Genomic DNA, 12,730 nt, shown 5'->3' on the forward strand with positions numbered 1-12,730 from the left:
TATTCGTGAGGTTCAGTTGTAGGTGAAATAATGCGTCAATCTTAAACATTTTCAATAGGCTTTGTCCCTCGGATAATAGAAGATCATATACCAAAATTTATTGAATTATCTTCAAAATTGCAACCTGTAGTTTGATTACAAAGTATACAAGCCCTATTCAGGGCTTCAGTTGTATGTGGGCTATGTAAAATAATGGACCGATCTTAACCACTTTCAATAGACTTCGTCCCTGGAACAATAGAAAACCTTGTACCAAATTTAAATAAATTTTCTTCAAAATTGCGACCTGTAGTTTGATTGCAAGGTTTATATAAGAAAATGATTCTAAGCCGATTAATATGCTTTAAGGTGAGTGTAGAACAGAGAAGCTCAATATGGCCGTGTCATAGCACGCGTGATAGGGTAAGAAAATTCTGCTGACGCTAAGTTGATACACATACACTACAGGTTTAATTCTTCTTCTTTTTATAATGAGCAATATCATTTGGTTTGCTCTCAACTTGAAAAACAAAATCAAATCAGTTGCTGATCAGTACTTGTCAAAGCAAGTTCTGTGCGCGACGTTTTTAAAATACACACAGAAATACAACAACAAAATGTTGAGAAAGCCGAATGAATGTAGGAGAACATGAGAGAACAGTTGATAGTTTTTTATATATAGACGTTGCTATACGCTGGCTGTCAAAATCCATAATAAATATTTGACAGTTAGCATATACTTTATAGTTTGTAGTCATTTTATTAGTATACTTTTATTTTGAATTGAATTCTGTTCTCTGCTGCTTTACCAACACAAATAAAACTATGGTAGTCTATGGTAGTATGTGTTTGAGCACCACTGGTGTAGAACCAATATTATTGTGCGTTACCAGAGTCCCCGGGCATTTTATCCTTGATGATAGACCGCATCTTGGTGTATTGCAATCCGGGGGTAGATAGGTGCTACCAATACCCCTAGTCTGCCGGGACTATAAGCTGGTGATTATCAAATGCATCCTCAGACTTTCCTTGGAATGATTTGACATGAGGTCTAACCAGAGAACCACATAATCTGGTACTACGGGTGGCCAGTTGCACGCAGGACTATGTCCTGGCTGGTCAGTTGGTTGAGGTTTCTTCGGGATCCACGTAGTGGCTGTGGTTAAACCCAAATTCGCTGGGAGAGTAAGTGGCGACTAAAGGACTGAGATACGGTAAAGTCAATATTTCGGGATAAGTTCGGTGCTGTTGCCGAAACAACAGATACCCCACAGAGGAGTGACTGTGGGACTAAGCGTTGGAAATGAGTTGGTGTTAATTGTATATGGTACGGGATGAATGTGGGGTATGAGGGCCTCACCCTCATGTTTTACATCTCGGAAGTTAAGCAAAGGGACAGCAATGGTCAGATATTAGATAGCTTGAACACTTGAGCAAAGTGCTTGTACATGGAACGGCTTTAGCCATGTAAAAAAATTGCCACCTGATTTCTTCATTGAAGATTGAGGGCCGGTGGTGAATCGTCACAAATCTCACCCAGTGGTTGAGACCACCGTGAGATAGGCCAACACGGCAGGTACTCACGTAAAGCACTCCGACATTCGTTACCAGTTCCACCCGGGGAATGTTTCCCCGATGTACGACCCTCATCAGGGTAAAGGGCTGCTACCTCTAGTCCTAGTACTTCTAGTCTGCCGGGACTATAAACTGGTATTGTATCTTCACTACTCGACTAGTCCTTGATATGATTTGACATGGGGTCTAACCAAATAACCACATATTCTGCTACTACGGGTGGCCAGTTGCCCGCAGGACTTGTCCTGGCTGGTCAGTTGGTTGAGGTTTCTTCGAGATCCACGTAGTGGCTGAGGTTTAAACCCAAATTTGCGGGAAGAGTGAGTTGCGGTTAAAAGACTGATGCACGGTGAAATCTATAATTCGGGGTGACACAGAGAGGTGACTGCGGGACTAAGCTTTGGAAATGAGTAGGTGTTCAATGTATATGTTACAGGATGTGTTATCTGTGAGTAAGAACAAAGTCTTCGTCTTAGTTGAAGGATTCGTACCGGTTACTTTGCCGACTCATCAGAGGCCATCCCATCTGTGTGGTTATAAATGGAAGTGATGTTTTTGCGGAAGTTAAGCAATGGGGCAGCAATGGTCAGAGATTCGATAGCTCAAGTACTTGAGCAATATGCACATATACTGGATCGGACATTCCATACACATACCCAGCGAGTAGGTTGTACAATGTTCGGTGGTGAGTCGTCACAAAACCTCATCCAATCCTCAGGCCAACACGGCAGGCGTTCACGTAATCATTTCATTCTTTTAAGTCTCTGTCCATTTTTTTCGCATATAAAACAAAATGTTCTTTCGTTTTCTTTTCGTATTTTTGTCACAAAAAGGCATTAAGTTGTTATTTAATGCCACATTCATTTGCGAAATATACTTCTATGATATGAACGAGTAATTACCCAACAAACGTTTGAAATTCAAATGAGAATGATTTGTAAAAAAACGTATTTTTTTTAATAATAACAATTTAACAAAGATCTATGAAAGAAATTTTCATACGAAATTTGTTCAATAAATAAACCTTTAATAAATTATCAAATCAATTTTAACAAGTAAGAGTGTTATATTCGGCTATGCCGAATCTTATATACCCACCATCAAACCTTGTTTGACTCGAATGAAACTTACTTATGTCGAATTTCATCTATATAATCGTATATTTAGGCCAGTTATATGGGGGGTAGGATCAATTATGGGTCGATCCTCATAAAATTTGGTAGACAGAATTTGGTTCGTATTAAATTTATTTGTGTCGAATTTCATCGCTACACTCGTATTTTTAAACCATTAATGACGTTGCAGTCATTTTCTGAAGGGGACCTTATATGGGGGGTAGGGTCAATCATGGACCGATCCTCATAAAATTTTTTAGATAGATTTTGTCTCGTATGAAACTTACTTATGTCGAATTTCATCTATATACTAGTAAATTTAAGCCAGTAATGAGCGTTAAAGTCATTTTCTGAAGGGGACCTTATATGGGGGGTAGGGTCAATTATGGACCGATCTTCATAAAATTTTGCACAGTGATTTTGGATCATACGAAACTTACTTATGTCATCATCGCTTTTCGAGGGGCCACTTGTATGGGGGCTATCCGAAAACGTGGACCGAAATTGTCCATGTTCAATACAAAACAAACCTTACCTATAAGAAATATTTATGTGAAATTTCAAACCTCTAGCTCTTTCCATTCGGACTCTATCGTGCTTTCAACAGACAGACGGACGGACAGACAGACGGACAGACATGGCTAGATCGTCTTTGAATTTAATGAGGACCCAGAATATATATACTTTTGTGAGTCTATGACCAATATTTCGATGTGTTACAAACGGAATGACAAAATCAATATACCCCCCATCTTTTTTGATGGTGGGTATAAAAATTATAAGCAAATATGTAAACTAGAAGATTGAGAATCCTATAAGAAACCTTTGAGAATTCCATTTCAAGTTATAGACCCCTTTAAAACTTTTGTTTATTGGGTGTAAACAAATTCCTACAAATATAAGTATATTTGCAAATTCCCAAATATGTTCATCCTTCATTTATGTGGATAGAAAATAAAAAAAATATCAAAATTTTTTCTTGATATATGCAATTTTCTTTACATTTTTTACATACTATTTGCTGAATTCTACATTAAACGTCTTTACAAAACTTGTACGAAAAGAAAAAATGATTGCAACCAAAAAAATCTGTGCAGAAAAAAAAAAAACAAATAACAGAATTCTTAAAATTCGTTTCACATTTTGAAATTGTATATTTGAAAGTTTAGTTTTTTTTTTGTTCGGTCTTCAAAATTTTCTATTTTCTTTTGTTTTACCATTGAAGCAGAAGAGTTTTTTTTTTCATCAAACACATGCATAATTTCGTTATGTATATGTAGTCGTATTACAGTTTTTTTGAGGGTTTTCTTCTCCCTGTTACCATACAAGTAATACAGCAAGTTTAGAACAATGTCATGTCTTATAATGTTTATATGAAGAAAAAACTTAACTATGAAAATGTCATAAATTTTCCAAGGATTTCATATTTCGTTGACATTTGTTTGTGGAAGAAGTAATAAGAAAAAAAAAACGACGACAACACAAGAAAGAAAAGAAAATATGAAAAGCTACGCATTTCTTTTATTGGTCTTAAATACTTTGTGTGTTTTCTTATTTTTTTCCAGGGAAAGAAATATTTATTTGATTCTAATTGTACCCTACAGACGTTATAAATACATTCAAATATACAAAAATTTCTTTTAGTTTCTCAAAGATTTTTCAAATTTTTCTATTTCACATTTGAGAATAGTTTGAGAACGATGTTATTTTCCAATTTGAATATTCAGATACTTAAATTTTATTAATTTTACCCGTATAAAAAATTACAATATCTCCAAAACTATTAGTAGATGTCATGTATAAATTCCTGGAGGGCTTTAGGTGATCACCTGCCTTGAAGATCTTACTTTATGGTGGTAATTTTCAAGCACAGAGTGAGGTAGTGATGAACGGCCCATTTTCAACATCTTCAAGCACTTTCCTCTAGTACTCGATCTATCTAATCTCAGATCATTATAGGCCCATTGTCACAATCTACCAGCACTTTTCTCTAGTACTCAAGCTTTATAATCTCAGATCATAACAGTCCCATTTAGGAGCATTCCGTATTTAAAATCTTTCTCAACAATTTGAAAGCAACCACGTACCTTGAGACGCATTTGGTAGACCCGAGGTAGATCTTTATAATAAGTCAATATAACGCTTCCTTACACATATCTAATGCACGACAGTAGGTCAGGTATGAACAGAGTAAAAATAGAAATATTTCCAAACAAAGAAGGGAACTTTATCGCTAACACAAGGACAGAAACACATAGTCATCACGATTCTAACCAACACATAGATCTTTAATTCAGACACTTTGGCCTCAATAGCCTTAAATCACTTTATATCTTGTCCTTGTTTTATTCCATTTAAAATATTTTCAAGACCCAGCAGTCATTTCTCTCTAAGGTCCTGTTGAGTCCTTAAACTAATAATCTTTCCTGTGATTTGTTCTACGTACACTCGTTCCTGTGGTAGCAGATAGTTTCAATTGACTAATTCAGCTTTAAGTCCCGGTATATAAAGATATTGGTAGCGCTTCTATATCTCAGGATTACGATAACAAGTACTTTAAGTAGACACTGCCAAACAGTGGATTTCATGAGCTAGAGACAACTCGCCATCACCCCTTAGTGACATGGAAAGAACACGCTAGAGTAGTTACTTAACTTCCGAGATGCTGAAACATCACTTCTCTGTATTGGGATACCGAAGTACAGGTTAAATCATGCGGAGGAAAGGTCGAGGATACATTTGATACCACCGTTTATAGTCCCAGAACCTCTCCCTCTGCTTAACTTGCGACATGTTCAATTGACTAATTCAGCTTTAAGTCCCGGTATATAAAGATACTGGTAGCGCTTCTATATCCCAGGATTGTGATAACAAGTACTTTACGTGGACATTGCCAAACAGACGATTTCATGGTGTTACTTTTCAAAAACACAGGGTGAGCTAGAGACAACTCACTATCACCTCTTTGTGTCATGGAAAAAACACGCTAGAGTAGTTGCTTAACTTCCGAGATGCTTAAACATCACTTCTCTGTATTGGGATACCGAAGTACAGGTTAAATCATGCGAAGGAAAGGTCGAGGATACATTTGATACCACCACTTGTCACCACCAGTTTATAGTCCCGGAACCCCTCTGCTTAACTTGCGAGATGTTCAATTGACTAACTCAGCTTTAAGTCCCGGGATATAAAGATGCTGGTAGCGCTTCTATATCCCAGGATTGCGATAACAAGTACTTTAAGTAGACAGTCGACAGTCGATTTCACGGTGTTACTTTTCCAAACACAGGGTGAGCTAAAGACAACTCACCATCACCCCTTAGTGTCATGGAAAGAACACGCTAGAGTAGTTGCTTAACTTCCGAGATGCTAACACATCACTTCTCTGTATACAACCATGCACATGAGATTGTTTCTGTAGATTCGCCAACAACACTTAGAGACGTAATCGGGACACCGAAGTATAGGTGAAATCATGAGAAGAGCACCAGTTTATTGTCACGGTGATTCCAAGGAAAGGTCGAGGATACAATTGATACCATCAGATTGTAATCGCACCAAGATGTGGATAGTTTTTCAAGGGGAGAAACTAAATTATACCCGAGTTTACTTTGGCCGAGTCCTGTTCCAATCCCTAATGAACTCTAATTTAAAACTAAAATTCTAAAACAATTCCCCTTAACGTTTAAAAATTCTAGTTTAATTTCTTTTTATTTTCAACATTCTTCCTCTTTGAGCTAGCATACTGTCTGTAGGGTATCTTTCATTTGAGTATGATAAACTTCATTTCATGTTTTTATTTTTGGTAATACATAATGGTCATATATTCCTAAACTCTGTACCATCTACTTACCATAGAAGAAGACAACATTGTCTGCGAAAATATGCATAAATATATGAGTACAGTGTCTAACAAAAGTGCATAAGAAAAAAAACAAAAACTCCAAAATTAGATGCTCTAAATAATATTAATGCAAAGAATAGTTTATCCACAATGTCTTCCAATTACGATATCATACTTTCGTAGGTTTGTGGCGTCGCTTATTATTCGCTCCTTAAATGTTACATCCTCTAAACAATTTAATATAACTTTTTATTTCGTTACCAGAAACGTTAGATTGTTTATGGGATCTAACTTTAATGCTAATAATAGTTAGTAAAAGATCAAGTAATAGGATCAAAGAAAGTTTAAAACTGTTTTTTTCCATAAACAATGACTGGTTTATGGCGTGGCTAGAACAGTTTAAAATGATCTATTGGAACTTTAGATCACTCTCTTTGATCTATACAACCTTGTTTTACAAAATCTCCGATTTTTATTAACTTTTTCAAAAGTTTTTCCAATTATCTCTTTAATTTTATCACACACTGTACACTCATATCTAAACATACAAAAAAAAAAAAAACAAATATTAGATACTCTATTTTGATTACTTTCATAAAGACAATTTAAACTTGTCTCTGACTATCTGTCTGTCGTTTCTCTCTCTGTATGAATTTGTGCAATAATGCACAAAAACTTTTTTAAATTTTTTTCTTTCTGACTCCTTTTTATACCCATAAATTTTGTTACCCATATGTATGCTACAGAAAATTACACAAAAAATGAACTAAACTATAATATGAAATGAACTCAAGAACAAAAAAAGAAATAAAAAATTTTGCTGAATTACAATAATTTCTTTAGAAAAAAATGCATTAAACTAAATTTAAATTCATTTAAATATTTAAATTTAAGCTTCCCAATATTCTTTCTTACATCATTTTAAACGTTTTCCATTTTCGTTTCTTTTCTATTTTCCAGGCTGTGATTAAGAAAACCCGTATTACATGCAAGTGTCATGGCGTTTCTGGTTCATGCAGTTTAATAACCTGTTGGCAACAGTTGTCATCGATAAGAGAAATTGGTAAGTAGTGGTGTTGTTGTTGTTATTATTTGGTTGAATTCTATTTTCAGTTTACGTTTTATCTTTATGTGTACTATGTATGAGAGTTATTTTCGGTCATAGTATATGCTTAAAAGTATGCTATAATATGTGTTTTTTGTTTGTTTTTTGTGTATGCAAATATGCAGTTAAGTGTAGGTCATTTTTAAAGAGAGGGCCAAAGGTAGTTTAAAAATTAAAAACATTTAAGACTTTTGATCGAGTGACTAACTAACTAACTAACTAACTAACTAACTAACTAACTAACTAACTAACTAACTAACTAACTAACTAACTAACTAACTAACTAACTAACTAACTAACTAACTAACTAACTAACTAACTAACTAACTACTAACTAACTAACTAACTAACTAACTAACTAACTAACTAACTAACTAACTAACTAACTAACTAACTAACTAACTAACTAACTAACTACTAACTAACTAACTACTAACTAACTAACTAACTAACTAACTACTAACTAACTAACTAACTAACTAACTAACTAACTAACTAACTAACTAACTAACTAACTAACTAACTAACTAACTAACTAACTAACTAACTAACTAACTAACTAACTAACTAACTAACTAACTAACTAACTAACTAACTAACTAACTAACTACTAACTAACTAACTAACTAACTAACTAACTAACTAACTAACTAACTAACTACTAACTAACTAACTACTAACTAACTAACTAACTAACTAACTAACTAACTAACTAACTAACTACTAACTAACTACTAACTAACTAACTAACTACTACTAACTAACTAACTAACTAACTAACTAACTAACTAACTAACTACTAACTACTAACTAACTAACTAACTAACTAACTACTAACTAACTAACTACTAACTAACTAACTAACTAACTAACTACTCTAACTAACTAACTAACTAACTAACTACTAACTAACTAACTACTAACTAACTAACTAACTAACTAACTAATACTAACTAACTAACTAACTAACTAACTAACTAACTAACTAACTACTAACTACTAACTACTAACTAACTACTAACTACTAACTAACTAACTAACTAACTAACTAACTAACTAACTAACTAACTAACTAACTAACTAACTAACTAACTAACTAACTACTAACTAACTAACTAACTAACTAACTAACTAACTAACTAACTAACTAACTAACTAACTAACTAACTAACTAACTACTAACTAACTAACTAACTAACTAACTAACTAACTAACTAACTAACTAACTAACTAACTAACTAACTAACTAACTAACTAACTAACTAACTAACTAACTAACTAACTAACTAACTAACTAACTAACTAACTACTAACTAACTAACTAACTAACTAACTAACTAACTAACTAACTAACTAACTAACTAACTAACTAACTACTAACTAACTAACTAACTAACTAACTAACTAACTAACTAACTAACTAACTAACTAACTAACTAACTAACTACTAACTAACTAACTAACTAACTACTAACTAACTAACTAACTAACTAACTAACTAACTAACTAACTACTAACTAACTACTAACTAACTAACTAACTAACTAACTAACTAACTAACTACTAACTAACTACTAACTAACTAACTAACTAACTAACTAACTAACTAACTAACTAACTAACTAACTAACTAACTAACTAACTAACTAACTAACTAACTAACTAACTAACTAACTAACTAACTAACTAACTAACTAACTAACTAACTAACTAACTAACTAACTAACTAACTAACTAACTAACTAACTAACTAACTAACTAACTAACTAACTAACTAACTAACTAACTAACTAACTAACTAACTAACTAACTAACTAACTAACTAACTAACTACTAACTAACTAACTAACTAACTAACTAACTAACTAACTAACTAACTAACTAACTAACTAACTAACTAACTAACTAACTAACTAACTAACTAAACTAACTAACTAACTAACTAACTAACTAACTAACTAACTAACTAACTAACTAACTAACTACTAACTAACTAACTAACTAACTAACTAACTAACTAACTAACTAACTAACTAACTAACTAACTAACTAACTAACTAACTAACTAACTAACTGACTAACTATTCCAGATGCCCCACTCAAACTTCTAAAAACTATATGTATATTGGACATGACGCTATTTATTAGCCTAGATAAAAGGCTATTCGATAGAATTAGTCTAAAGACTGGATCAGTGGACCAGGCTAGTCCACTGCATTGACAATAGACTATTAATTGACAATAGACTATTCAGTGGGCTAGTCCATAGAATGGTCAATATACTTTTCCGTTAATGGTCAGTAGTCGAGTGGTCCATAGTGTAGTTATTACATTATTTTATAGACTAATCCATTGAGTGGGGGGAAATATGGAAGACCAAGAAAATGTAATTTAGTACTTTAAACCCAAAAAAGTACCTGCGGGCTCTTCGTTGGTTACAGCAGATCTGTTAATAACATACATAACTGTTAAAATCACATTATTTATACATAACAAAACTATTTTCAACATATTCTTAACATACTTTAAGGTGCTGGTAAAAACACATTATTACCACTAAAAACAGTGTTATCGACTAAGGTTTATGGCTTTACTAAATAAATTTTATTTTTTTTATTTTTTTAAAGGTGACTATTTACGAGAAAAATATGAAGAATCCACAGAGGTGAAGTTGAACAAACGTGGACGTTTACAAGTAAAAGATCCACAATTCAAAGTACCCACAGCCCACGATTTAGTGTATTTGGATGAAAGTCCCGACTGGTGTCGAAGTAATAAACAACTGCAATGGCCAGGTAATGGATAAATTTTTTGAAATTATATTTTAGGGAATAAACTATTTAATTATAAAACTTTTTCTTAATTTTTTTAAGGAACCCATGGCCGTGTGTGTAATAAAACCTCCAATGGTTTAGATGGCTGCGGCATACTGTGCTGCGGCCGGGGTTATAATACCAAAAATATTGTGGTGCGAGAACGTTGCAATTGCAAGTTCCATTGGTGTTGCCAGGTGAAATGTGATGTCTGTGTTAAGATTATAGAGGAGCATACCTGTAAATAATTTTTAATAACCTTTCTAAAGCATTATTTACAGCAGACAAATTGTTTAGAATTATGTTTTTGATTTTTAACTTTCATGAAAAACAATGTAAATGATAAATATTTTTTTTTTTTTTTGTATTTGAATTAAATTAAAATGTAATTTTAAATTAAAATTAACATTTAACAAAACAATTCATTTAAACTAAAAAGCTTAAATTTTTAAATTAGCTTATAAAACTTAAGATTAGTTAAAAACAACAACAACAACAAACTTAATTTATTTAAAACAATTATTATTTTATTAAAATATAATAAAAATTGTAAGAATTTTAAAGATAATGAAAAAAAAAAAAAACAAATTATAAAGTTAAATTTCATTAAATTTAAGATTTAAGCTAAAATTTAAAGAAAATATTTTATTTAAAAAAGAAGTAAATCCCAGAAAAATAATTCCATTAATTTAAGTATTAAGTCTAAATATAAGTGTATTTATTTTATATTAAATAAATGATTACATTACAATATCTTATTAATTATTAAATTAAGCTCTAACTTTTGTATAGAAGAAAACAAAAAACAACTCCCAACTCATGTAATTGTAAAAATCTTATAAATTAATGTAATGTTAGTTTTAAGAAGAATTTAAGATATGAAGTCTAAAAATCGTACAGAGAAACTCAATTAAATGATGAAACTGCATTTACAAAGGGGGTCTGACATCACTATTTCTTCTTAAGAAATCTTCTTAAAATGATACTCAGTTTTTTTTGCCCAAAATTTCGGACTCATGGCTAACAAATTTCTAATGTTTAAGAAAGAACTTTATTTAGCAATATGTTTAGAGGAAACAAATTTGTTTGTACCAACCAATTCTTGCCAATCAGATGTTCTGTTTGTATTAAAGAGAACCAAGTCAAAGCTCCAAAGCACAAAAAATAACCCAGAGACTAGTATTCTAGTGTCTTTTCTAAAAGATCCTCAGAATTTTGACCTCAAAATTTGTCCTTCAAATAAGGGATTCGAGATATTTTCTCTTAAAGTTTGAAAAAACAATTTGACATATGAAGGTCCCATATATGTATATTGGGTTCAAAAAAGGTTTAACCTTTAAAAATATAGATTTTTCGACGAAATTTTGAAGTTAAATTCGGATTTTGCAGTCCTTTAGAAAATCAATAGTTTTAGTAGTGTTATTTTTAATAGTCTAGAGTTCGTAAGTTCGGAGAAATGTCTTCAAAAAAGTCTAAAATACATCAGTCTTTTCTTCCCTTTCTAAATGCCGTTTTATCCACAAATTAAGTGATACAAATTAATTTAAAATCTATAAGACTTTCTTTTAAGATAAGAATTCACTAAACTAAACATAAAAATCCCCTTAATAATTAATCTTTAACTTTGTTTCTAGTTTAGATATATATATATTTTTTAATTAAAAAAAAGCTTTATGTATAATTTTATTTAAAAAAAACTATCTACTTATCAAATCTTAAGAAAAAACAAAACAGAACAAAACAAAACTCGAATATTATTGATTACTGTGTGTATTTGACTTGTATTAAACAAATTATTTTGTAAAAAAACAGAAATATTATTAAACATTAAAGAACAAAATATTTTAATTTATAACAAAAGAAATAAAAAAAACTCTTATTATTGCCCAAGTTGTTAGAAAGATTTTGAAAAATTAGAAACAAAATATGTAAAGGTGAAAAGAAAACGATAAAAATCCAAGCGAAATATATTCAATTCATTGACTAACTAGATTAGAATTTAGTCGTCTATATTATAGTCTAATAGACTAGACTAAAGTCCAATCAACTAGACTAAAGTCCAATCAACTAGATTAGAGCCTAATCGACTAGATTAGAGCCTAATCGATTAGATTAGAGTCTAATTGAATATATCAAAGTCTAATCGAATAGGTTAAAGTCTAATCGACTAGATTAGAGTCTTATCTTATAGACTAGATTAGAGCCCAATCGATTAGATTAGAGTCTAATCGAATATATTAAAGTCTAATGGAATAGGTTAAAGCTTAATCGACTAGATTAGAGTCTTATCTTATAGACT

At 31.8% G+C, this 12,730-nt stretch overlaps 1 protein-coding gene across 1 annotated transcript in view; it reads left to right on the top strand.

Annotated features, from left to right (window-relative positions):
- The window catches only part of LOC119603332 (protein Wnt-5), a 117,184-nt gene extending 104,875 nt beyond the window's left edge, over positions 1-12,309 (top strand). The window contains 3 exon segments of the mRNA XM_037955336.1: positions 7,474-7,576; positions 10,246-10,413; positions 10,492-12,309. Of these exon segments, the coding sequence (XP_037811264.1) occupies positions 7,474-7,576; positions 10,246-10,413; positions 10,492-10,679 (459 nt within the window). The 3' untranslated portion in view covers positions 10,680-12,309.
- The last annotated feature ends 421 nt before the right edge of the window (positions 12,310-12,730 follow it).

This window comes from Lucilia sericata, unplaced genomic scaffold (genome assembly GCF_015586225.1).
Source record: "Lucilia sericata isolate MDLA Ls3-8-SP2 unplaced genomic scaffold, ASM1558622v1 Contig000294F_arrow, whole genome shotgun sequence".
Classification (NCBI taxonomy): domain Eukaryota; kingdom Metazoa; phylum Arthropoda; class Insecta; order Diptera; family Calliphoridae; genus Lucilia; species Lucilia sericata.